Source organism: Python bivittatus, unplaced genomic scaffold (genome assembly GCF_059951505.1).
Source record: "Python bivittatus isolate LINGU-HERP-01145 unplaced genomic scaffold, Pbiv_v1 ctg000800_np1212, whole genome shotgun sequence".
In the NCBI taxonomy this organism is placed as follows: domain Eukaryota; kingdom Metazoa; phylum Chordata; class Lepidosauria; order Squamata; family Pythonidae; genus Python; species Python bivittatus.
In genome coordinates, this window is record NW_028277105.1 from 759,215 (window position 1) to 786,741 (window position 27,527).

Sequence of the window (27,527 nt, forward strand, 5' to 3'; positions counted from 1 at the left end):
TCCACCCCCAGTCCAGACCCAAAGTCCAGGAGCAAAAGCAGGGATGCTGCTGCACTGCAGGAAAGGAGGTACGTGAGCTCCAATCCCCACTGATCCCCACAGCCCAGCCTCACCAAGAGAGCCTCCCATCCTGTGATATCTGGGATGGGGCCAGACGTTCTGGGAATCCTCAGCCAGCCAAGAAGAGCGTGTGTCCAGCACAGAGATGGCCAAGCTCATAGCCCCAAGAACTCTTTGCATACAGTTGAGCCAGAAAGGCAGGATACAAATCTAATAAATAAATAGGGAGACAAACACCTTTGTTCCCTTCCAGGTCTGAGAGGAAGTTGTGCTCTCCCAAAAAGGGCAGGTCAGATCCCTAAGCTTGAGCAGGAAGTGGAAAGTCATGGCAGGTGAAGCTTTTGGTGACCTTCAGTTGGTGCATCAGCTGCGGCTCTTTTTGGGTATGTAACACTGGTGACTCATGCCCTTACCACCATGCGACTAGACTGTAGGAATGCAAACCACATTAGGGTATGTTTGAGGGCAATCTGGCAGCTGCAGCTGGTTCGAAATATAATGGCTCAGCTGCTGGCAAGGAGAACCACTTCAGCAGCACAACACCAATATGGGGCTGTTCGTTGCAGAGCTTACCAGTGTGGTTCTGGGTCCCATTCCAAATCCTGGCATTGACACGCAAAGCTCTATCTCGCTTACACTCCTCCCAAACACATCTGGAGGGGGAGGTCAAAAGAGGCAAGATGGCAAGAGTCCGTCACAATGCGAGCTCTGCCCTTTTTGTATTTGCAGGTCACGCTGCACCCTCCATCTTGCCTCTTGCACACTGTTACATAAGAGAACAAAGAAAAGAAAGAAAAACTAAAAAAGAACAAAAACATATAGTGCATATATTGACAGAACCATGAAGATAGATAACGTTCTACATAAATATTTTAATGAATGGTTCCATATTTCCTTATAAGCATCCATGATGATATTGATGTAAAACACTGGAGCATAGGAGGACTGAGTGTGTGAGAAAAGCGCCATTATTTGTCTTGGGGCTGCCCAGAGAATCACACTGAGATCTATGCTTTGATTTTGGTGGCTAGCTGCTCCTTGGTGTTCAGATCAGGCCTCACCAAAATGATATAGCATTTGGGGAAGAAGATGCAGCCCAACAGCCCAGCACTGGAGGCCAAGATGGAGAAGACCTGCACAGCCACCATGTATTTGCCCTTGGTGCTCAGGTAGGTGGGCACGAAGGAGACCCAAACGCTGCAGAAGACCAGCATATTGAAGGTGATCAGCCTGGCTTCGTTGAAGGCCCCCGGCAGCCCCCGGGCTAGGAAAGCCACTGTGAAGCAGACAAGAGCCAGGAAGCCCATATAGCCGAGGGCAGAGTAAAACATGACCACAGGCCCTTCAATGCACTGCAGGACAATCTCTTCAGGGTGGGAGTGCTTGTCTGTGTCAGGGAAGGGAGGAAAGATCCCCAGCCAGATGCAGCAGATCAGAGCTTGGACAGCAGAGCAAGCAAGAACAAGGGCATTGGCCAAAGTCTTCCCGAGCCACCTCCTCGCCCTGTTCCCTGTTCCTTCTTGGCTTTGTGGCCAAGAAGGCCAGCACCACGGTGATGGTTTTGGCCAAGAGGGAAGAGACAGCCACTGAGAAAACAGTGCTGAAGGCTGCTTGTCGGAGAAGACAGGTGGCTTTCCTTGGCTGGCCAATGAAGAGGAAGGCAGTGAGAAATGACAGGAGGAGTGAAGTGAGGAGAATGTAAGAGAGGTCCCGGTTGTTGGCTTTGACTATTGGAGTTTTATGGTATTTCATGAAAATTCCTGACACAAAGGCTGCGATAGCTGACAGAAATAGAGCAAAGGAAGCCAGGATGCTTCCCAAATCTTCTTCATAGGACAAAAAGGTTATATCCTTTGGAAGACAATGATCTTGGTGTTCGTTTGGATGCTGATCTTCCAAACAGCTGGTGCAATGGACTGCATCTGCAAAGAAGGGCAACATCTCCCTTACTTATTTCTGCATCTGTCAGCACCCACATGGCCTGGAAAAAGCTGTGCTTGCTTTAATGCAGTGTTTTTCAAACTTGGCAACTTTAAGTTGCGTGGACTTTAACTCCCAGAATTCCCCAGCCACCATGAAGTTGCCAAGCTTGAGAAACTCTGCTGTAATGAGTCGCAGGCAGGTGCTGCATTTCTGTTCCCATGCATGCCCCTGCTTCTCTTTGAATCCAGTTGCAGAGTCTAATAGGCATCTGTTAGGTTCATGTTCTTGGCAAGGAACAACGGTTGCATGCAGATTGCTGACAGCCTGCCTCATAACACAAAGCCGACAACCGTTTTCCCACTTCCTTTATTGTTATTTATGTTAGGAAGCAAATTGTGAATTTCAAAAATGAAATAAAGAGGGGAAGCAAATTTTAAAATATCACTGAGTATATCCAGACATTTGGCACCTTCTGCAAGAGCCTGGTTTTCTTCCCAAGCCGCTCACCTTCCTGAGTGGAGATGGCTCCCTTCGCACAAGGAAGGCAATCGTAGCAGCAAACCGGCCGTCCTCCCTGAACCACCTTGAGGAATCCAGGACGGCATCTTTCCACACATCTGGAAGGAGGCAGGGTCTAAGCAGGAAATCAAGAAAAAATGTGTTCATTGCGCAGCAGTAGGAAGAGGGCTGATCCTGGTGGGTGGTAAAAATGTAACAGAGCAAATGCTTCCAGAAATATATTTATTTTATTAATTCAAATCTTGAAAACTGCCTCCTCCATGAAATACGTTGCATTCTACAGTCTGGAAAGGAAAGGAAAGCTGAAGTAAGATCATTTCACTTAGTGGCAGCTTCACTTAACAACCAAGTTGCCATTCCCAATTGTGGTCACTTAATGAAGATCCCATGTAGTTGAGATCTTTATTGCTCTTCTGTCACATTTGGGATTATTCTAGTTCTCTGTCAGAAGCCTTGCAATCAATTAAATAGCTAATCAGCTTGCTTGCTTCGTTTCTGCCATTATGGAAAAGGGGGAGAGGGAAGAGAACCGTTGAGCGCAGGTGGAGTGTTATCTGGTTCCCAGAGAAACCAGGGTTGTAACGGTCTGAGACCCAGGAAGAGCTGAGATCACCAGCAAGAAGAGGGATGGACTGGGAAAAGAGGGGCAGAAGTAATGGGAAAGAAAAAGGGTTTTGGCGTGCGCGGGCTTTTAGTCTTGGCAATAACCTAGAACTGTAGACTGCTTCTTAATAAAGAATTCTTTTGCTTTGAAATGTGACTTCTCTTCCCCACCTGGTTGAACCATTTGGACCACACCATGGCTTCCTGGTCAATGTTGAATTGGGACTCCGAGGAACCCTGCCTTGCTATGCTCCCAAATTTCACACTGACGACAGAATTATTATGAAACTTCACCCAATTCACAATGTCCAAATCAGCTGCTAGTTCACCATTCTCATCCATATAGATTCCATCTAAGGAAGTGTTGTAAAACTGAGAGTCTTGCAAGAAAGGGTGAAGCTAGAATGACAGAGATCTGCATTTAGTAAAGATGGACATTGAACCTCTCTTGAGCAGTCCCACAAACTCCAAAATAGGTTGTTTTATTAACCTTGTTTACAGAAGTTAAGAATTATATATTTTGAACTACAGTTTCCTATATTACAAAGTTAGTGGTCTCAGGTCTTCAGAAATGGGATCCATGTGCTTCTACCAGCAAGTTTCAATAATCTTGTGTCTCTCTTCAGGAAGTAAAAGCTAGTCCCCCACCTGATATATGTTGGAGACGTTTGTGGCACAATGAACCCATTCTTTCAGCCACCCCACACTTCCAAGCATATTTTCTCCCCGATGGAGGGAGTGGCTAATCTGGCCTTCAAGAAGACACTTAAGAAATACTCTATACTGCCTTGAGTTATTGAGAAATCAATCAATAAAGCCCCTCCCCATTAGAGATGACATTTTCTGAGTTTCAAAAGATTCTGGGATTGCCTTTGCATTGCACACCTTCAGTGGGAATCCATGCAAAGAAAAAGGGGATACCTGCCATGGCTGCAGAATTTGAAATTCTGGTCTCCCTCCACCATCTTTCCTTCTCCTCTTGGATCGGGAAGAATAAGCTGTGTCTAAGGCCCGTGCCAGGGCCCAGACAGTGTGGTAGATGTGGGAGCTGTCTAGGGACACGGTTCTTTCAACCTCTTCTTGGGGAAGGGTCCCCACCTCCTCTTTCTTGGTGCATTTTGTCCAGCCTTTCACAGTGGAGAAAGCCTTGGAGTATGAGCAATGAAATGCTTTGTGTACAAAATGATGCAGAGAAGTAAAAAAGGAGAGAAAATCACCATATTTTATCTTTTTCTTTTTCTCAATAAGGAAAGAAAAAATACCACCAATGTTTTTATGTGATATGACACTATACATCAAGTCAAATGTGAGGTCCCACAAAGCTGTTGTGACACAGACCTTCCCTGTGGGTGGTGTTGATTCCATAATATATGATGTTATCTGCAGGATGGAGATTTCAATCAATTTTTCTATTACCAGTATTCCATCTGCGAAGAAACCAGGTTCTGAAAAATAAACAAATACATTGACTTCTTTCCACTTCCGTACTGAGGCAGCATCTATCTTCAGATCTTCTGTATTCATCCCTGATAAAGTTTGTGAGAAAATAACACAAATCCCGTTCCTGAAAAGCATCGGCACCAGTGTTCCTATGAAACTCTCCCCATTGTCAGTGTCTGGACCAAAGAGGCCTACTGATGTCCATTGGAAATGCAGGAGCAACTTCAAGATCCCCAAGTATTGGACGCCTACTTTGGGGACCGTGGTGTAGAAGAAGAGGAACTGTGTTTTATCGCCCAGAACATGGGAAACAAAAGAATAACTGACCTGGCAAAGAGAAGAAGAAATTGGTGATTGGTTTAGTTTCAGGACAGTATTTGTTACAGTTTTGCTTCCAAACTCCTATTCATCTGAATGTTATTTTGGATCTTCTGATCTATTCTGTTCACATCGGTTGCCCTATTCACATTAATGACTGTTAAGACTACTTTCTCTGGACTTTTTTTTATTGCTGTCTTGGGGATGTTTTTGGTTTCATTGGAAGTCAGTTCTTAAGGGTTTTATTATATTTTCAGGCAATGAAAGCATTGTAAAGCTCATTTGCAATCATGCCCACATATTAGTTGAGATGAACATTTTCTCTCTATTTTGAGTTTCTAACACCCCAGATGTACATATCCGTATATCTCGCCACAGCGTCTCCTAGGACAACTTAGCATCTCATTCAGAGCAGATTTTCACCATAGATTCGGCTGCAGGGGCAGGGTGGGTTCCCCTGCTAGAGTTGTGTTGATGCAGTGGGTTCAAGGTTTATTTTCCCTTGTGGGCCAGAATCAGACTCAGTGTCAAGACAGGGAGAATCTTTGTACCTGATTAAAAAGCTCCAAATGGAGACACATCTGCCTCATGGCTGTCAACATATAAAAGGCAGGAGCATTAGGAAAGGGAGAAGGAGGAGGTTTTAGGCATTCCTAGGGTTATTTTTGTGTGGTGTGCACTGGCAATACTGTGTGTATCCAGAAGGAAGAATTTGCAGTAGGAGACCCAACAGGAGCAGGCAGGACCTGAGAGCGTAACTCCTTCAGCCAGCTGGCTGGTCCTAGTTCTGTCCCGGGAGCAAGACAGAATAGGTCCAAGTGGGTTTCCTTCACAAATGCGGTCTTCCCTGCTTATTCAACTGCTCCTCCCAGGATTGGAGGGAGATTCAGAGAAAAGGGATGGAGCACATCCAGTCCTATTCTGGTGACTTAAAGACAACTGGAAGTTCTTTACTGAAGTTAAAGGATTAGCAAAATATCTTGCATTATGCAGGCTAGAAGCTGCAGGCAGAAATGACGTGGTGGGCATTGGGGGGTGCCTTAGTTTTGATCCAGCCCAAACCTCGGTCTCCAATGACCCAGACAACAGCGATTGGTCAAAGGGACAGTTCTTCCTCACTAGGGGATGCCTTCACCTTTTGGAGCCAGCAGTACCTAGAGGGGGAGATATTCTCTTACCAGGAAACTCTGTCAGTCGGAGGCTTCTTGAAAGTGAAGGGTACAAGCGTAGCAGTTGTTGCAGAAGCAATTCCAGTAATGAGGTAGTCCCCAGGCTTGAAATAATTCAATGGATCTGTCTCATCCCTTTCTAGAGTTAAGGGGCATTTCGCCTTCAGCTTCCCGCAGCCTCTCAGGGGAAACAGGAGCATCAGGAGAAAGAGCAGAACCATTGCAGAGTCAGGGGCCTCTGAAAGAATTAGAGGAGCCGTTCAAGGAGCTCTTGTGAGATCACAATTGCTTTTCTGGCTTTCCTACCAGAGATGGAGGTTAGAGCTTCATAAGGAATTCAGCTGAAAGAGCTCAAGCTTTATAGCACAACGTTGGCTCTGCCCTAAATCTCATCCCAACCTCTCAGTAATACTAAAGGCGTTTTTGTCTCTTCGCTTCCAAGCTCTGATGCAAGGTATCACCTGTACTGCTCCTGAATCTGATGTTTGTGTCAGTGAACCCCAGAGTGAACTTTGCAAAGTTCCCTGGAAGGTGGATTGGAAGGCAATTAATAAATCAATGTGATTTTGATAATTATACCTCTGTCCTTTCCTCAAGCTTCTCCTGTGAGTTCATGAACAAGGGAACGGGAAAGAAAACCATTTTTGGAGAACCCTTTGATAAAGTTCCAGAGCTGGTGGGAAGTTGCTGGGTCCAACTTTCCCCAGTGAAACAGTTTTGTCAGAGCCATGATCCAGACTCACAGCTTGCCTTTCCTCCAGGATCTCAAGGCAGAAACTCAAAACTGGTAGGAGATAAGCAAGCACATAGTGTGGGCTAGTGTGTCCTGAAGAAGACTTCAGCTGTAAGAGATGACTGATAAATCAAACCAATATGTTTTTCTCCACCTCATTGTCAGTCCATATCCAGGCAGCTCTCTGGCTGCCCCCTCTGCCTGTCCTGATGGAGCTGCTAGAGACCGTTGGAGAAAGGTGGTCCTCCAATATCTGGCCAATGCCATATAGGTGACAACCAGCCCCTTGAATTCCACCTGGAAGCCTATAGTGTAGCTCACAAAGGAAAGGTGTATCATGGACATACTTCAGTATATGTAGTATTGATCGCATCACTGCATTCTGCATCAACTACAGGTTCTGGATGTTCTTGAAGGGCAGCCCTAAGTAGAGCGCATTGGAGATACCCAACTGCACCCTGGGTCTGTCTGGGATAGTACAACCCAATCCAGATATAAAGACAGGAAATCACTGCATCCTGGGACCCTAAAACTCAAAGCTGATCTGTCTTGCTAGGATTAAGCTGAAGCCAGGATGGGGTCTCCAGGGCATGGGGTGGACATGCACAACTGGGCGTCATCCACATACTGATAATACCTCACTCAGCCTTCAGATGACTTTACCCAATGACTTCATCGACATGAAAAATCAGAGTGGGCAGAGTTCTGAGCCCTGGGGCACCCCACAAAGAGGTGGATATGGGCTTTACCTCTCCCCAACTCAAGACCAAACTGAACCAAGGATCAACAGGACCATCCCCTCTCTCAAGGATGCATTCACCGCCCCCAGACCCCACCCACATGTCACTTTCTGGGAAGCCTCAGCTAACCAAGAGCACCATAGGTCTACCACACAGGTGGCCAACCTCACAACCCCAAGAACTCTTTGCATACAGTCAAGCTAGAAAGGCAGGAACAAAATCTAACAAATAAATAGTAGCCAAACAGCTTTGTTCCCTTTCAGTCCTGAGAGAAGGTCTTGCTCTCCCTGAAAGGACAGGTCTGCTCTCATCCAGTTTTGGATAAGTATCCCCTGACACTGGTGACTCCTGCCCTTAACATTGAACATCTTTCACCATGCTAGCCCTGTCCTTTTTGTATGCGCGTGTCACACTGCATCCACCATCTTTCCTTTTTCCACTCCTCCTACGGACACGGCTGACTCCAATTGAGTTGTCGGTCTGCATCTTCCAACCGAAACGGTAACCTGAGACTCCTTTTAGCCTGTTGTCTTCTGCCACCTACTTCTTCGACCACTGCCCATCCTAACTCTTGTGAGGATCAACTGCAGAAGTCACCACCTATCCCTCTTAAGGCAAAGAAATAAACACCCAATTTCAGTTAGTCTCCTTTTTTTTTTAAATGGGATTTTTAAAAAATTAAACACAGAAAAACAATGGACATAATTATAAGAGCACAAAGAAAATAATGGACAAAAAAGAACAAAAAGATAGTGTGCATATATTGAAAGATCCACTTATTTATATATTTAGTAAGTTAGATATATGTCAAATTTGTCACCACCCATCTCGTTGAAATGACTCTGGGTGGTCTACAAATCAATTATAAAAAGTTCTACATAAATATTTTAATGAATGGTTCCACATTTCCTTATAAGCATCTGTAATTATATTGATGTGAAACGCTGGAGCATAGGAGGACTGAGTGTGTGAGAAAAGGGCAATTATTTGTCTTGGGGCTGCCCAGAAAATCACACTGAGATCTATGCTTTGATTTTGGTGGCTAGCTGCTCCTTTGTGTTCAGATCAGGCCTCACCAACATAATATAGCACTTGGGGAAGAAGATGCAGCCCAACAGCCCAGCACTGGAGGCCAAGATGGAGAAGACCTGCACGGCCACCGTGTATTTGCCCTTGGTGCTCAGATAGGTGGGCACGAAGGAGACCCAAACGCTGCAGAAGACCAGCATGCTGAAGGTGATCAGCTTGGCTTCATTGAAGGCGCCCGGCAGCCTCCGGGCTAGGAAAGCCACTGTGAAGCAGACAAGAGCCAGGAAGCCCATATAGCCGAGGGCAGAGTAAAACATGACCACAGGCCCTTCATTGCACTGCAGGACAATCTCTTCGGGGTGTGAGTGCTTGTCTGTGTCAGGGAAGGGAGGAAAGATCCCCAGCCAGATGCAGCAGATCAGAGCTTGGACAGCAGAGCAACCAACAACAACGGCATTGGCCAAAGTCTTCCCAAGCCACCTCCTCATCCTGTTCCCTGGCTTTGTGGCCAAGAAGGCCAGCACCACGGTGATGGTTTTGGCCAAGAGGGAAGAGACAGCCACTGAGTAAACAATGCTGAAGGCTGCTTGTCGGAGAAGACAGGTGGCCTTCCTTGGCTGGCCAACGAAGAGGAAGGCGGTGAGAAATGACAGGAGGAGCGAGGTGAGGAGAATGTAGGAGAGATCCCGGTTGTTGGCTTTGACTATTGGAGTTTTGTGGTATTTCATGAAAATTCCTGACACAAAGGCTGTAATTGCTGATAGAAATAGAGCAAAGGAAGCCAGGATGATCCCCAAATATTCTTGATAGGACAAGAAGGTTATATCCTTTGGAAGACAATGATCTTGGTGTTCATTTGGATGCTGATCTTCCAAACATCTGGTGCAATGGACCGCATCTGCAAAGAAGGGCAACATCTCTCTTATTCTTCTGTACATTTGACAGCAGCCACATGGCCTGGAAAAAGCTGTGCTTATTTCAATGCAGTGTTTTTCCAGCTTGGCAACTCTAGGATGGGTGGACTTCAACCCCCAGAATTCCCCAGCCAGCATGAGAGTTGAGGTCCACGCACTTTAAAGTTGCTAGGCTTGAAAAACACTGCTTCAGTGAGTCGCAGGCAGGTGCTACATTTCTGTTCCCATGCATGCCCCTGCTTCTCTTTGAATCCAGTTGCAGAGTCCTAATAGGCATCTATAAAGTTCCTGTTCTTGGCAAGGAACAAAAGCTGCATGCAGATTGCTGACAGCCTGCCTCATAACACAACACCCAGGACCATTTTCCCACTTCCTTTATTGTTGTTTATGTTAGGAAGCAAATTGTGAATTTTAAAAATGGAATAAAGACGGGAAGCAACTTTCAAAATATCATTGAGTATCTCCAAATCTTTGGCATCTTCTGCAAGAGCCTGTTTTCCTTCCTCAGCCACTCACCTTCCTGAGTGGAGATGGCTCCCTTCGCACAAGGAAGGCAATCGTAGCAGCAAACTGGCCGTCCTCTCTGAACCACCTTGAGGAATCCAGGATGGCATCTTTCCACACATCTGGAAGGAGGCAGGGTCTAAGTAGCAAATCAAGAAAACATGTGCTCATTTACTAGCAGTAGGAAGAAGACTGTTGCTGGTGGGTGGTAAAAATGTAATGGAGCAAGTACCAGAATTATTTTCTTAATTCAAATGTTGAAAACTGCCTCATCCATGAAATCTATTGCACTGCACATTAACTCAAATGGCCATCTGGACAGCAAAACTGAGAAGAGATCAGAAGATCTAGAGAACTTCAGAGGGAGTCTTAATGTAATCATATTGTAGTAGAAAGCAAAGGGAGTGACATGGAATGACTTCTCTTCCCCACCTGGTTGAACCATTTGGGCCACACTGTGGCCTCCTGGTCAATGTTGAATTGGGGTTCCAAGGAACCTTGTCTTGCCATGCTCCCAAATTTCACACTGATGACAGAATTATTAGGAAACGTCACCCAATTCACAATGTCCAAATCAGCTGCTAGTTCACCATTCCCGTCCAAATAGATTCCATCTAAGGAAGTGTTGTAAAACTGAGAGTCTTGCAGGAAAGGGTGAAGCTAGAACAACGGAGAAGAGATCTGCATTTAGTAAAGATGGACAGCGAACCTCTTTTGAGCAATCGCACAAACCCCCAAATAGTTTTTTTAACCTTGATTATAGATGATAAGAATTACACATTGTGAACTAGAGTTTCCTATATTACAGAATCAATGGTCTCGGTCTTCAAAAATGGGATCCATGTGCTTCTCCCAGCAAGTTTCGATAATCCTGTGTCTCTCTTTGGGGAGTAGATGCTAGTCTCACACCTGACATGTGTTGGACAGGTCTGGGGCACAAGGAACTCATTCTTCCAGCCCCCCCACATTTCTGAACACATTTTCTCCCAGGTAGTGGAGCGACTAACCTTCTGGCCTTCAAGAAGACACTTAAGATTGTTGTAAACCACAAGCCAAATGGATACCAATGATGAGAGGCCTGGATTTAGGTGGATTTTTCATTTGGGCATTATGGATATGTCTACTATATCTCACGGATATTTATATACGATGGTCTGGAACGCTCTAAATTGCTTTGAGCCCTATGTTGTAGATTGCATTTGGAGAAATCAATAAATAAAGCTCCTCCCCATTAGAGCTGACATTTTCTTAGTTACTGAAGATTCTGGAACTGCCTTTGCATTGCACACCTTCAGTGGGAATCCATGCAAAGAAAAAGGGGATACCTGCCACGGTTGCAGAATTTGAAATTCTGGTCTCCCTCCACCTTCTCTCCTTCTCCTCTTTGATCGGGAAGAATGAGCTGCGTCTAAGGCCCGTGCCAGGGCCCAGACAGTCTGGTAGATGTGGGCACTGTCTAGGGACACGATTCTTTCAACCACTTCTTGGGGAATGGTCCCCAACACCTTTTTCTCAGTGCATCTTGTCCAGCCTCTCACAGAGGAGGAAGCCTTAGCGTAGGAACAGTGAAATGCTTTGTGTACAGAACGATACAGAGAAATTGAAAGGGAGAGGAAATCACCGTACATTATCTTTTTTTTTTTCTGGATAAGGAAAGAAAAAATACCATTAATCTCTTTTTGTGTTGCCACGCCAAATGTGAAGTCAAATGTGAGGTCCCACAAAGCTGTTGTCACACAGATCTTCCCTGTGGGTGTTGTAGATTCAGCAACATAGGATTTTATGTACAATGTCAAGTGTTCCATCACTACCTCTATTACCCTTATTCCCTGTATGAAGAAACCAGCTTCTGAAAAATAAACAAATACATTGACTTCTTTCCACTTCCGTACTGAGGCAAAATTCATCTCCAGATCTTCTGTATTCAACCCTGAGAAGGTTTGTGAGAAAACAACACAAATCCCATTCCTGAAAAGCATCGGTACCAATGTTCCTATGAAATGCTCCCCATTGTCAGTATCCGGAGCAAAGAGACCCACTGATGTCCATTGGAAATGCAGGAGCAATTTGAGGATCCCCAAGTATTGGACGCCTTCTTTGGGGACCATGGTGTAGAAGAAGGGGAACTGCTTTTTATCGCCCAGAACATGGGAAACAAAAGAATAGCTGACCTGATAAAGAGAAGAAGAACTTGGTGACTGGTTCAGTTTCAGGACAATATTTGCTACTGTTCTGCTTCCAGACGCCTATTAGCCTGAATGTCCTTTCAGAGCTTCTCATCTCTTCTTTTTAGCATAGGTTGCCCTATTTTCATTAAGGACTGTTAACACTCTTTGCAAGCCTCTTCACTCCTAAAATCTCCTGGCAATTACCCAAGCCTTTGAGCAACATGATTCATGGGGATCCTAGAGTGGCCTCCTTACATCACATTTTGCTGAATCCTCAATGAATGAAATGTGATCACCAAAGATCGAAAACTGTCTTATGATGTAGTGAGATGCAAGGTGACAAATTTGAAATATAAATAAAATAAACAAAAATCTGTCAGGACTATGGCAGGGCACTGGTTTTCCGCGGCTTCGCGCACTGTGAGACAACAGGATCAGCCACCTTCCTCACAACCGCCACGGAGCCTTTCACACGACACTAAGTTTGCAAACCTCACTTTCTAATCAGTTTTGGAAATTGCCTATTAATCTTCGTAAAGCTATTAGAGTCCTTTGGAATGAAAAGTCTGAAAAGTATTCATCGGGTGAGTTTATCTTCAACGGTGAACAAGAGAAAACAATAATCACAGGCTTAAGAATTTAAAGAATTTGAAATGAACAGCAAAAAGCCAAATACGATTTTGAAAGTTGTAAACATGAAGGGTCCATATAAATTTGGAATATTGACTTTAACTAAAAGACTTTGGGATTAATTATAAAAAATGAGCACCTTCTCCTAGGTAACAGTTTTAATTTGGCTATCCTGTCTATTATAAGGCATAACAAAGATAAGTGATGATTTTGGAGACTGGACACTAGAGGGGACTAAGGATTCGAACAAAAGATAAAAAATTCAAGACTGTTCTTGATGTCAGTTAATATTGGGACTTAAAAGATAACACAAAATGTTGTAACATCGGAAATATTAAAGGAGATCTTTGAAGAATGGAACCAGAAATCAATAACTACAATGTCAACACTGCTGGTAATGATGTCTGCTTCTATGGATAGACTATGTCTAAAAATGTTAATGAAGCAGTGACAGATGTGGGACAAATTTTCTCTGACAAGACGGAGAAATACCAAAAGTGGAACTTGGCCGGCCAAGAGAATGATCAAGAAAAGGAAGCATTGCTGAATATATAAAGGAAATTGCCTGAAGTTTTAAAAATTAAAAGGGAAATACAAATAATAAACCAAGAGATTGAGACAGAAAATGCTTTTCTTGGATCTACAAAAGAGTCTTGTTAAAGCCTTGAAGAAATCTGGGTGATGGAATATAGAAAAATTGAAGATAAATCAAATCCTATGACAATCTTTGATTGAATTAAAGATGAAGAGTGTTAGAAGTAAAAGGAAGGAATATAAAGTAGGTTTATTTGCTCAAGGTTAAAATAAAACATATTTTTGCAAAGTTCTGGCAATGCTTTTTGGACTTTTTGCTGATACCAGAATTGAAAAATGGATCTTTTATTATTTGCTTATGGATAGGGGATGGCATAGGGGATGAAGAGATATTTGTCTAACCTAACAGAGGATGAAAGGTTATTATATTTGTTTATACTTGTTCCAATGAAGGTGGGAAGTCACTTCTTTATATATTTCTTTTTTTTTTTCAGAATTATATTCTTTCTTTTTTCTTCTTTCTTTTTCTTTTTTCCTGCATTTTTTATTCTTTTTTTCCATTATTTTCTCTTTTTTAAAGTTTAGTTTGCATTAGCTTTTACTGTTGCAATTAAATTTTTTCATAAAGTTATATTAAAAAAGAAATTCTAATGTGAAAAACGATCATTATTGGTGCAGCAAAGGTCCTTTGGCTGGGCTTTAAGCCTCCTTCCTCCCATTGCGGATGGAGAAGTAACAGCTAATTCGATTGTTCCCCTTGTAAGTCTTTGAAGTGGAATTAAAGAAGAGACTCTCTCACCTGGGGGATTTTGTAGTTGCCCAACATGGTGGAAATCTGGACGGACATGTCAGATTTGGTCCCTTCAAGGATAGCTAGGAGGTTATTCTGTCTTCCTCCACACTTGTAGTTTGGGACATTTGCCCATCCGGGAGAGAGCAGATCTACCAAAGCTTCAGACGTGATTCGTGCATCAAAATAATTGTCATGAACGTTGTAGCCCAGGCTGAGGTTGGGTAAGAGCCGGGGATCCTGGTTGATCTCATGGATGGCAAACAAGAAGGACAGGATTTTCCAGTACTGTTTGGTTGCTTTCCTGCAAATAGACACACATTATATTCATATACATATGATCAATCACATGATATGATATTACATCAAAGGAAAATCATGCATTCAGCATTGGTTTCTTTCATTCTCTTTGTTCCTTTGGAAATTAGAAAATTTTAATTTTTGGAAGATGCTAAAACTAATGTTAGATTTAGAGCCACTTTAATAGTTGGTGTGGTGGGAGAGTTTATTTCAAGTCTGTCCTATCCTCTGTATTCTATACTGGGGAAGTCTAAATTATTTTAACTCCCCTTTATTCTCCTCAGCCTTACCCTAGAGGTTCTGTGCCTTTTTTTTATATCACTGTCTTGGGGAGTTTTCCATTTCATTACAAGTCAGTTCTTAAGAGTTTTATTATATTTTCAGGCAAGGAAAGCATTGTAAAGCTCATTTGCAATCATGCCACATATTCCTCATTTATATTCCTCGGTATTTATGTTTTCTCTTCCTTCTGTACCTCTAAGACGCTAGACATACACATCTGTATATGTTCCTCACATGGTTTAGCATGTCTCAGGAGAACTGAGCATCTCACAGAGTGCAGAATTTCACCATCGATTTATCTGCTATGGCAGGATGACTTGCCCTGGTACAGCTGGCATGAGGCAAAGATCTCAAGGTTAAAGTTTCTTTCTTTGTTTGTTTTTCGTTCTGTGTGCCTAAATCAGACTCAGTGTCATGCAGACACTGAAAATCTTCATGCCTCATAAAACCCCCTGAATGGAGGCACACCTGCCTTACAGGTGTCAACATCGAGAAAGGGCAGGAGCATTAAGAAGTGGAACGGGAAGAGGTTGTTGGGCATTGCTGGGGTAGTTTCTGTATGGGGTGGTCTGGCGATGCTGTGTGTCTCAAGGAGGAGGAATCTGCAGTTGGAGACGTGGCAGGAGCCAGCAGGAGCAGAGAGAGCAACCCCTGGGCCATTATAGAATTGTAGAAGCTGCAGGCAGAAAAGATATGGTGGGCATTGGGGGGTGCCTTAGTATGGATTCAGCTCAAATCTCTGTCTCCAATGGCCCAGACAACTCAGATTGATTGAAAAGGACAGTCTTTCCTCATGTGGGAACACCTACAATTTTGGGAACCAACAGTAGCCGGATGGGGAGACGTTCTCTTACCAGGTGACTATGTCAGTCGGAGGCTTCTTGAAAGTGAAGGGTCCAAATGTAACAATTGTTGCAGAAGCAATTCCGGTAATGAGGTAGTCCCCAGGCTTGAAATAATTTGATGGATAGGTCACATCCCTTTCTAAAGTTAAGGGGCATTTCGCCTTCAGCTTCCCGCAGCCTCTCAGAGGCAACAGGAGCATCAGGAGAAAGAGCAGAACCATTTCTCGCCTGCCTTGAAGAATCAGGAGGCTCTCAAAGAATTAGAGCAGCCGTGGAAGGAGACAAAGTGCTCTTGTGATATCACAACTGCTTTCGTGGCTTTCCTTCCACAGATGGAGGCTGGAGCCCCATGAGAAATTGAGCTGAAAAGGCCCAGGCTTTGGGCCCTGCCCTGCGTCCATTGCAACCTCTCAGAGACACTGAAGGCTTTTAAGTCCCTCAGCTTCGAAGTTCTGATGAAACAGTCACCTCCATTGCTCTTGAAAGTGATGTTTATGTCAACTCAACAGTGAACTTTGGAAAATTCCCTGGAGATTTGACTGGAGGCAATCAATAAATCAATGTGATTTTGATAATTGTAGAGAAGAAATATCACCTCCATCCTTTCCCCAACCTACTCCTGTATTTCATGAAAACGGGAATAGGAAAGAAAACATTTGAGGAGAATCCTTTGATAAAGTTCCAGAGCTGGCTGGAAGCCACTGGGTCCACTTTCCCCAGTGAAACAGTTTCGTCAGAGCCATGATTCACAATTACAGCTCGCTTTTCCTCTAGGATCTCAAGGAAGCCACTCAAAACCTTTGGAGATACACAACCACATCATGTGGGCTAGTGTGTCCTCAAGAAGATGACCGATAAATCAAGCTGGTATGTTTTTCTCCTCCTGATTGTGAGTCCATCTCCAGACAGCAAAGAGGGCTTTAAGCATTCATTCAATCAATCAGTTTATATACCTATTCATCTCCCACAAGCAACACAGAGCAGTGAAGACTAATAAAAAAAAATCAATCTGACCATCAAATAAGAATACATTAAAAGATAAACCTGTCGGCCCTCAACACTAGGAACATTCACAGGCTCAGCTAAATTCCTGACCCCGTGCCTGGGAGAATAGCCAGTTTAGGAGCCTTCTAAACACTCAGCAAGTTGGGACCAGCCCACTCCTGGGGGGATTCTTATTCCAAAGGGCAGGCGCAGCCATAGAGAAGCCAGGCTTCCTCCAATCACACTCTTTAAGGTGCAGAACCTGTAAAAGGCCCCCTCTGCCTGTCCTGATGGAGCTGCTAGAGACAGTCGGAGAAAGGTGGTCTTCAAGTATCTGGCCAATGCCATGAAGGGCTTCATAGGTGACAACCAGCAAAGTTTCACCTATTTCACAAGCCTATTGTGTGCTAGTGTAGCTCACGCAGGAAAGGTGTAACATGGGCTACCGCGGCACTTCCAGAATGGCTCACGTCACCGTATTCTGGACCCACAGCCTCTGGATATTCTTCAAGGGCAGCCTGTAACGGCCTGTGGGAATGACCTTTGGAGACAGGAGGAAGAGCCACAGACTGTACAACCATCATACAAAAGATATCTCGGTGCACAGAAGGAGAGGTTGTGTGTGTGGGAAGCGTCTCAGAAGCAACCCTCCCTAGTTTTCCAGAGAGTAAGAGGAGAGTCTTGCAAGACTCTGTTAATGTCACCTTACAAGAAACATAGAGTTAATATTCATAGTGGTGCTTCTTCTCTGGTCTACCTCGAAGGGGTAACACAGCCCCTTGTAGACCACTTTGCAGTAATCCAACAAGGAGGTGACCAAAGCATGGATGACTCAGTGTAGTGCTCCCTGATCTAGGAAAGGCTGCAATTGGGACACAACTGAAGTTGCAAAAAAGCACTCCTGACCGTGACTTCCATGAAGTCCTTCAGCAGGAACCAGGAGTCCAGGAGGAGCCCCAAATTTTGCACTGGGTTTGCCCGGGAAGGTGCAACCCAATGCAGACATGAAGATGGAAAATCACTGCATCCAGGGGCCCCTAAAGCCCAAAGCCATTCTCTCTTGCTGAGCCAAAGAGGCAGGATATAAATCTAACACATAAATAGGTAGGCAACACCTTTGTTCCCTTCCAGTCCTGAGAGAAGGTCGTGCTCTCCTGAAAGAGCAGGTCTGCTCTCATCCAGTTTAGGATAAGTATCCCCTGACACTGGTGACTCCTGCCCTTGACATCCTATGTCTAGACCATGATAATGGAATCCTCATGTGGGCATCTTGGAGGACAACCTGGAAGCTGCAGCTGGTCCAAAATCTTGCAGCCAGGCTGTGGGCGAGGGGAACACCCTTAGGAGCACGACCACAATGCAGGTCTCTTTGCATATTGTGTATCAGAAAGTTCTGGCTCCCATCCCAAGTGCTGGTATTGACATAGGAAGCTCGACCTGGCTTAAACTCCTACCAGGCACATCTGGAGAGGGAGGTCAAGAAAGGCAAGGTGGCAGAGTTGGTCAGAATGCTAGCCCTGCCTTTTTGTATGCGCGTGTCACGCTGCATCCACCGTCTTTCCTTTTTCTACTCCTAATATGGAAACCGCTGTCTCCTATCGAATTGCTGGTGAGTATCGTCCAACTGCAGCTGTAACCTGAGACTCCTTTCAGCCTCTTGTCTTGGGGCACCTACTTCTGGGACCACAGCCCATCCTGAGTGTTGTGCGAATCAGCTGCAGGAGTCAGCACCTATCCCTCGTAAGGCAAACAAATAAACACCCAATGTGAGTCTGGTTTTTTTTTTTCCTTTTTGAATTTTTTTATTATTTATTTTTTATTATTCATTTCTTAATTATTATTACATTTATATGCTGCCCATCTCCACCACAGGGTGACTCTGGACACATTACAATTAAAAACCAAGAGAATAAAATGATAAAAATATAAATATCCCCCCCCCCCCATTAAATCACAAACAACAAATCTATAAAAAAAAACATTACAGAAATCAAGAGGTTGGGGGAAGCGGTATCAATCATCCCCCCCAGCCAGGTCCAGGCCCCCAAGCCATCTGGCGTAGCCATGTTTTTAGACCTTTTTGGAAGGCCAGGGGGGTGGGGGCAGCCCACCCTTCAGCTGGCAAACTGTTCTACAGGCAGGGGCCACGGCAGAAAAGGCCCTCTTCCAAATCCCGCCAGCCAGAACTCCTTGAGTGGTGGGGTCCGCAACATGCCCCTTCTGCCGGATCAAGACAGGCGGGCAGATATAACCGGGGTGAGACGGCTCCTCAGATAACCTGGTCCTGTGCCATGAAGGGCTTTAAAGATAATACCCAACGCCTTGAATTGGACCCGGAAGCAAACCGGCAAACAATGCAGCTCGCGTAACAGAGGTGGTACATGTGCCACCCTAGGGACGTTCAAGATTGTTTGTGCTGCTGCATTTTGTGCCAGCTTTAGCTTCCGGATACTCTTCAAGGGTAGCCCCGTGTACAGCGCATTGCAGTAATCCAAACAGGAGGTGACCAGGGCATGAGTGACCATGTGGAGTGCCTCCTGATCCCGGAAGGGGTGTAATTGACGCAGGACACGTTTCCTCCAGAATCCTCTGAAGCTGTCGTGTGACCACCTTTTCCACAAGCTTATCCAAAAAGGGAAGATGGGAAACTGGACTTGTCCAAAAAGGTGCAGAATTGTCCAAAAAGGTGGGATCCCGCAAGGCTTCCTTGAGGCAGAGATGGACCAGGGTCTCTTTAAAAGGCATCAGGAACACCCCCGCCTGCAAGGATGAATTGACCACCACTAGTACTCAATGTCACCTCCCTGGAGGCATTAACCAACCAGGAAGGACAAGGATCTAATGCACAGGAGGCCGCTCTAACAGCCCCAAGGATCCTGTCCACTTCCTCAGGTCCAACAGGATCAAACCATTCCCAGATAACCGGGATGGTCCGCTCCCCAGACATCCCCACTGGACCTGCATCATCCTCAGCCTCTGACTAGGAATGGATCTGACTGATTTTATCCCTCAGGTGTTCAGCAAATTCTTCTGCACAGCCCTGTAAATGGTCTTTCTATTGATTTTAATAAAAATATGGAATTTTTAAAAAAGGGAACACACAGAAAAATGCCCGCAGTTATGAGAGCACAAAGGAAAGAAATAACAAAAAAAACAAAACAGTGCATATACTGAAAGATCCATATACGTATATAAACTTCTCCCTAACTGCTCTGGCAAACCACTTCCGAAACAATTGCTTTGAAAACTGCAAGGACTCGTCCAAGCAGTCACTGCAGGGTCAGTAATGACTGAGCGCAGACAAAAAAAAAACAAAAACTATTTTGATGAATGCTGCCATATTTCCTTATAAGCACCCATAATTATATTGATGTGAAACACTGGAGCATAGGAGGTCTAACTGTGAGAAAAGGGAGACTACTTACTTTGTAGTTGCCCAGAGGATCACAGCGAGATCTATACTTTGATTTTTGTAGCCAGCTGCTCCTTTGTGTTCAGATCAGGCCTCAGCAAAATAATGTTGCACTTGGGGAAGAAGATGCAGCCCAACAGCCCAGCACTGGAGGCCAAGATGGAGAAGACCTGCACGGCCACCATGTATTTGCCCCTGGTGCTCAGGTAGGTGGGCACGAAGGAGACCCAAATGCTGCAGAAGACCAGCATATAGAAGGTGATCAGCTTGGCTTTGTTGAAGGCCCCCGGCAGCCCCTGGGCTGGGAAAGCCACTGTGAAGCAGACAAGAGCCAGGAAGCTAGAACGACAGACAAGAGATCTGCATTTAGTAAAGATGGACGATGAATCTCTCTGGAGCAGGCCCACAAATCCCCAAATAGTTTTTTTTTTAATTAACCTTGCTTATTGATAATAAGAATTAGATATTTGGAACTAGAGTATCCTATATTACAGAATCAAGGGTCTCAGGTCTGAAGAAAAGGGATCCATGTTCTTCTCCCTGCAAGTGTCGATAATCCTGCGTCTCTCTTTGGGGAGTGGATGCTACTCGCCCACCTGACACATGTTGGAAAGGTTTGGGGCACAGTGAATTCATTCTTTCAGCCACCCCACATTTCTGAACACATTTTTTTCCCAGATGGAGGAGTAACTAACCTTCTGCCCTTCAAGAAAACACTTAAGATTGTTTTAAAACATAAGGTGAATGGATGCTAATGATGGCAGGCCTGACGTAAGATGGATTTTTCATTCCGGGCATTACTGCAATGTCTACTATATCTCTTGGATATTTATCTATGATTCTCTGAATCACTCTAAATTGCCTTGAGCCCTATGTTGCAGATTGTATTTCGAGAAATCAATAAGTAAAGCTCCTCCCCATTAGAGCTGACAATTTCTGAGTTTCTTGAGATTCTGGAACTGCCTTTGCATTGCAGTGCAAAGGGGGAATCCACGCAATGGAAAAGGAGATACCTGCCACAGCTGCAGAATTTGAAATTCTGGTCTCCCTCCACCTTCTCTCCTTCTCCTCTTCGATCGGGAAGAATGAGCTGCATCTAAGGCCCGTGCCAGGGCCCAGACAGTCTGGTAGATTTGGGAGCTGTCTAGGGACACGATTCTTTCAACCACTTCTTGGGGAACGGTCCCCAACACCTTTTTCTCAGTGCATCTTGTCCAGCCTCTCACAGAGGAGGCAGCTTTGGCGTATGAGCAGTGAAATGCTTTGTGTACAGAACGATAGAGAGAAATTAAAAGGGAGAGGAAATCACCATATATTATCATTTTTTTTTTCTGGCTAAGGAAAGAAAAAATACCACTAATGTCTTTTTGTGTTGTCATGCCAAATGTCAAGTCAAATGTGAGATCCCACAAAGCTGTTGTGACACAGATCTTCCCTGTGGGTGTTGTAGATTCCACAGCATAGGATTTTATGTACAATGTCAAGTGTTCCATTACTACCTCTATTAGCCTTATTCCCCGTATGAAGAAACCAGCTTCTGAAAAATAAACAAATACATTGACTTCTTTCCACTTCCGCACTGAGGCAAAATTCATCTCCAGATCTTCTGTATTCATCCCTGATAAGGTTTGTGAGAAAACAACACAAATCCCATTCCTGACAAGCATCGGTACCAAAGTTCCTAAGAAATGGTCCCTGTTGTCTGTGTCTGGAGCAAAGAGACCGACTAAAAACAATAGAATGGGGAAGACTAGAGATCTCTTCAAGAAAATTGGAGATATGAAAGCAACGTTTAGTGCAAAGATGGGCATGATAAAGGACAAAAAAGGCAGGGACCTAACAGAAGCAGAAGAGATTAAGAAGAGGTGGCAAGAATACACAGAAGAACTATACAAGAAAGATCTTAATGTCCCCGATGCCCACGCTGGTGTGATCGCTGACCTTGAGCCAGACATCCTAGAGAGTGAAGTCAAGTGGGCCTTAGGAAGCATTGCTAACAACAAAGCTAGTGGAGATGACAGTATTCCAGCTGAGTTATTTAAAATACTAAAAGACGACGGTGTTAAAGTGCTGCACTCAATATGCCAGCAAGTTTGGAAAACGCAACAGTGGCCACGGGATTGGAAAAGGTCAGTTTATGTTCCAATTCCAAAGAAGGGCAATGCCAAAGAATGCTCAAACTATCGCACAATTGCACTCATTTCACATGCTAGCAAGGTTATGCTCAAAATCCTACAAGCTAGGCTTCAGCAATACATGAACCGAGAACTACCGGATGTACAAGCTGGGTTTCGAAGAGGCAGAGGAACTAGAGATCAAATCGCCAACATTCGCTGGATCATGGAGAAAGCACAAGAGTTCCAGAAAAATATCTACCTCTGCTTCATTGACTATGCAAAAGCCTTTGATTGTGTGGATCACAACAAACTGTGGCAAATTCTTAAAGAGATGGGAGTACCAGACCACCTTACCTGTCTCCTGAGAAATCTGTATGCAGGCCAAGAAGCAACAGTTAGAACCAGTCACGGAACAACCGATTGGTTCAAAATAGGGAAAGGTGTACGACAAGGCTGTATACTGTCACCCTGCTTATTTAACCTATATGCAGAGTACATCATGAGAAATGCCAGGCTGGAAGAATCACAAGCCGGAATTAAGATTGCAGGGAGAATCATCAACAACCTCAGATATGCAGACGATACCACCCTAATGGCAGAAAGTGAAGAAGAACTAAAGAGCCTCTTGATGAGGGTGAAAGAGGAGAGTGCGAAAGCTGGCTTGAAACTCAACATTAAAAAAACTAAGATCATGGCATCTGGACCCATCAATTTCTGGCAAATAGAAGGGGTAGAAATGGAAGCAGTAACAGACTTCATTTATTTGGGCTCCAAGATCACTGCAGACGGAGACTGCAGCCATGAAATTAAAAGACGCTTGCTCCTTGGGAGGAAAGCCATGGCAAGCCTAGATAGCATATTAAAAAGCAGAGACGTCACCTTGCCGACAAAGATCCGCATAGTCAAAGCTATGGTTTTTCCAGTAGTAATGTATGGCTGTGAGAGCTGGACCATAAAGAAGGCGGAGCGCCGAAGAATTGATGCCTTTGAACTGTGGTGCTGGAGAAGACTCTTGAGAGTCCCCTGGACTGCTAGGAGGTCAAACCAGTCAATCATAAAGGAAATCAACCCTGATTGCTCATTGGAAGGATCGATAATGAAGCTCAAGCTCAGATACTTTGGTCACCTAATGCGAAGAGAGATCTCTTTGGAGAAGACCCTGATGCTGGGAAAGATTGAAGGCAAAAGGAGAAGAGGACGGCAGAGGATGAGATGGTTAGATAGCATCACTGAAGCAATGACCATGAAACTGAGCAAACTCAGGGAGGCAGTGAAGGACCGGAAGGCCTGGCGCAATATGGTTCATGGGGTCACGAAGAGTCGGACACGACTTAACGACTAAACAACAACAACAACAATGTCCATTGGAAATGCAGGAGCAATTTGAGGATCCCCAAGTACTGGACGCCTTCTTTGGGGACCATGGTGTAGAAGAAGGGGAACTGCGTTTTATCACCCAGAACGTGGGAAACAAAAGAATAGCTGACCTGGCAAAGAGAAGAAGAACTTGGTGACTGGTTCAGTTTCAGGACAATATTTGCTACTGTTCTGCTTCCAGATGCCTATTAGCCTGAATGTCCTTTCAGAGCTTCTCATCTCTCCTTTTTAGCAAAGGTTGCCCTATTTTCATTAAGGACTGTTAACACTCTTTGCAAGCCTCTCGACTCCTAAAATCTCCTGGCAATTACCCAAGCCTTTGAGCAACATGATTCATGGGGATCCTAGAGAGGTCTCCTTACATCACATTTTGCTGAATCCTCAATGAAAGAAATGTGATCACCAAAGATCGAAAATTGTCTTATGATGTAGTGAGATGGGAGGTGACAAATTTGAAATATAAATAAAATAAACAAAAATCTGTCAGGACTATGGTAGGACCCTGGTTTTCTGCTGCTTTGAGCACTGGGAGACAACAGGATCAGCCAACTTGCTCACAATCGCAACAGAGCCTTTTGAAGGACGCTAAGTTTGCAAACCTCACTTTCTAATCCCTTTCAGAAATTATCTATTAACCATCGTAAAGCTATTAGAGACCTTTGGAATGACAAGTTTGAAAAGTATTCATTCCGTGAGTCATCTTCAACGGTGAACAAAAGAAAAAAATAATCACAGGCTTAAGTATTTAAAGAATTTGAAATGAACAGCGAAAAGCCAAATAAGAGTTTGGTCTGAGAAAGTTGTAGATGTGAAGGGTCCATATAAATTTGGAATACTGACTTTAACTATAAGACTTTGGGATTAACTATAAAAAATGAGCAGCTTCTCATAGGTAACACACTTATTTTGGCTATCCTGCCTATTGTAAGGGATAACAAAGATAAGTGATGATTTTAGAAATTGGACACTAGAGGGGACTAAAGATTAGAAGCAGAATAAAAAAAATTGAGACAGTTCTTGATGTCATTTAATATTGGCACTTAAAAGATAACACAAAATGTTGTAACATCGGAAATATTAAAGGAGATCTTTGAACCAGAAATTAGTGACTACAATATCAACACTGTTGGTAATGATGTCTGCTTCTATGGATAGACTATGTTTAAAAACTGTTAATGAAGGAATGACAGATGTGGGACAAATTTTATCTGAGAAGATGGAAAAAGTACCAGAAGTGGAAATTGACAGTCCAAGAGAATGATTTGGAAAGGATGAATTGCTGGATATATAAAGGAAACTGCCTGAAGTTTTAAATTAAAACTTTAAATTAAATTAAAAGGGAAATACAAATAATTAACCAAGAGAATGAGAGTGGAAATGTTTTTATTGGATCTACAAAAGAGTCTTGTTAAAGCCTTGAAGAAATCTGTGTGATGGGATATAGAAAAATTGAAGATAAATTAAATCCTATGACAATCTTTGATTGAATTAGAGATGAAGAATGTTAGAAGTAAAAGGAAGCAATATAAAGTTGTTTTATTTAATCAAAGTTAAAATAAAACTTTTTTTGCAAAGTTCTGGCAATGCTTTATGGACTTTTTGCTGATACCAGAATTGAAAAATTGATCTTTTATGATTTGCTTATGGATAAAGGTTGGGATATGGGATGAAGAGATATTTGTTTAACCTTACAGAGGACGAAGGGTTATTATATTTGTTTATACTTGTTGCGATGAAGGCCGGAAGTCACTTCTTTATCTCTCTCTCTCTCTTTCTCTCTCTCTCTCTCTCTTTGCATAATTATATTCTTCCTTTTTTAAAGTTTAGTTTGCATTAGCTTTTACTGTTGCAATTAAATTTTTTCATAAAGTTATATTAAAAAAGAAATTCTAATGAGAAAAACGATAATTATTGGTGCAGCAAAGGTCCTTTGGCTGGGCTTTAAGCCACCTTCCTCCCATGGATGGAGAACTGCCAGCTAATTCGATTGTTCCCCTTGTAAGTCTTTGAAGTGGAATTAAAGAAGAGACTCTCTCACCTGGGGGATTTTGTAGTTGCCCAACATGGTGGAAATCTGGACGGACATGTCAGATTTGGTCCCTTCAAGGATAGCTAGGAGGTTATTCTGTCTTCCTCCACACTTGTAGTTTGGGACATTTGCCTGTCCGGGAGAGAGCAGATCTACCAAAGCTTCAGACGTGATTCGTGCATCAAAATAATTGTCATGAACGTTGTAGCCCAGGCTGAGGTTGGGTAAGAGCCGGGGATCCTGGTTGATCTCATGGACAGCAAACAAGAAGGACAGGATTTTCCAGTACTGTTTAGTTGCTTTTGTGCAAATAGACACACATGTATATTCATACACACATGATCAATCACATGAGATAATATTACATCAAAGGAAAATCATGCATTCCGCATTGGTTTCATTCATTCTGTTGTTCCTTTAGAAATCAGAAAACTTTAATTTTTGGAAGATGCTAAAACTAATGTTGGATTTAGAGCCACTCTAATTATTTTATCTCCCCTTTATTCTCCTCAGCCTTACCCTAGACGTTCTGTACCTTTTTTATATATCACTGTTTTGGGGATGTTTTTCCTTGCATTACAAGTCAACTGTTAAGAGTTTTATTATATATTCAGGCAATGAAAGCATTGTAAAGCTCATTGGCAATCATGCCCCTGTATTCCTGGTTTATATTCCTTGATATTTATGTTTTCTGTTCCTTCAATACTTCTAAGACACTAGACATACACATCTGTTTATGTTCCCAGCATGGTTTAGCATCTCTCAGGAGAACTGAGCATCTCACGGGATGCAGAATTTCACCATCGATTGATCTGCTGTGGCAGGATGACTTGGGCTGGTACAGCTGGGATGAGGCAAAGATCTCAAGGTTAAAGGATTTTTTTCTTCTTCTTCTGTGTGCTGAAATCAATCTTAGTGTCATGCAGACACTGAAAACCTTCATACCTGACAAAACCCCTGCATGGAGGCACACCTGCCTTACAGGTGTCAACATTGGTAAAGGGCAAGAACATTAGGAAATGGAACAGGAAGAGATTGTTGGGCATTGCTGGGGTAGTTTCTGTATGTGATGGTCTGGCGATGCTGTGTGTATCAAGGAGGAGGAATGTGCAGTTGGAGATGTGGCAGGAGCCAGCAGGAGCTGAGGGAGCAACCCCTGGGCCATCTTGCATTATGGAGGTTTAGAAGCTGCAGGCAGAAAAGATATGGTGGGCATTGGGGGGTGCCTTAGTATGGATTCAGCTCAAATCTCTGTCTCCAATGGCCCAGACAACTCAGATTGATTGAAAAGGACAGTCTTTCCTCATGTGGAGACACCTACAATTTTGGGAACCAACAGTAGCTGGATGGGGAGACGTTCTCTTACCGGGTGACTATGTCAGTCGGAGGCTTCTTGAAAGTGAAGGGTCCAAATGTAACAATTGTTGCAGAAGCAATTCCAGTAATGAGGTAGTCCCCAGGCTTGAAATAATTCGATGGATATCTTGCATCCCTTTCTAAATTTAAGGGGCATTTCGCCTTCAGCTTCCCGCAGCCTCTCAGAGGCAACAGGAGCATCAGGAGAAAGAGCAGAACCATTTCTCGCCTGCCTTGAAGAATCAGGAGGCTCTCAAAGAATTAGAGCAGTTGTGGAAGGAGGCAAAGTGCTCTTGTGATATCACAACTGCTTTCGTGGCTTTCCTTCCACAGATGGAGGCTGGAGCCCCATGAGAAATTGAGCTGAAAAGGCCCAGGCTTTGGGCCCTGCCCTGCGTCCATTGCAACCTCTCAGAGACACTGAAGGCTTTTAAGTCCCTCAGCTTCGAAGTTCTGATGAAACAGGTCACCTCCATTGCTCTTGAAAGTGATGTTTATGTCAACTCAACAGTGAACTTTGGAAAATTCCCTGGAGGTCTGATTGGAGACAATCAATAAATCAATGTGATTTTGATCATTATAAGGAAAAGAAATATCACCTCTGTTCTCTCCTCAGGTTTTTCCTGTGATTTCATGAAGAAGGGAAGAGGAAAGAAAACATTTTTGGAGAACCCTTTGATACAGTTCCAGAGCTGGTTGGAAGCTGCTGGGTCCACTTTCCCCAGTGAAATAGTTTTGGTCAGAGCCATGA

General features: G+C 43.8%; 1 protein-coding gene across 1 annotated transcript; it reads right to left on the bottom strand.

Annotated features, from left to right (window-relative positions):
- Positions 1–8,527: 8,527 nt before the first annotated feature.
- Positions 8,528–26,998, bottom strand: LOC148214080 (vomeronasal type-2 receptor 26-like). Its single transcript, XM_088128634.1, has 7 exons — positions 26,787–26,998; positions 25,430–25,634; positions 16,956–17,026; positions 15,511–15,681; positions 14,084–14,378; positions 9,965–10,091; positions 8,528–9,432 (listed from the first exon to the last, which is right to left on the bottom strand). The coding sequence occupies exons 1-7, from the start codon at positions 26,996–26,998 to the stop codon at positions 8,528–8,530; spliced, it is 1,986 nt and encodes a 661-aa protein (XP_087984760.1).
- Between the last annotated feature and the right edge of the window lie 529 nt (positions 26,999–27,527).

Bases quoted from the DNA above. Each gene is read 5' to 3' on its own strand.
- LOC148214080 (XM_088128634.1), bottom strand. From the start codon at position 26,998: ATGGTTCTGCTCTTTCTCCTGATGCTCCTGTTGCCTCTGAGAGGCTGC. The intron at 17,027-25,429 runs GTGAGAGAGTCT...CTGTCTCCAAAG, and splicing joins GCAACTACAAAATCCCCCAG to GTCATTCCCACAGGCCGTTA. The intron at 15,682-16,955 runs GTGAGCCATTCT...GTTGCCTCTGAG, and splicing joins TGGGTCCAGAATACGGTGAC to AGGCTGCGGGAAGCTGAAGG.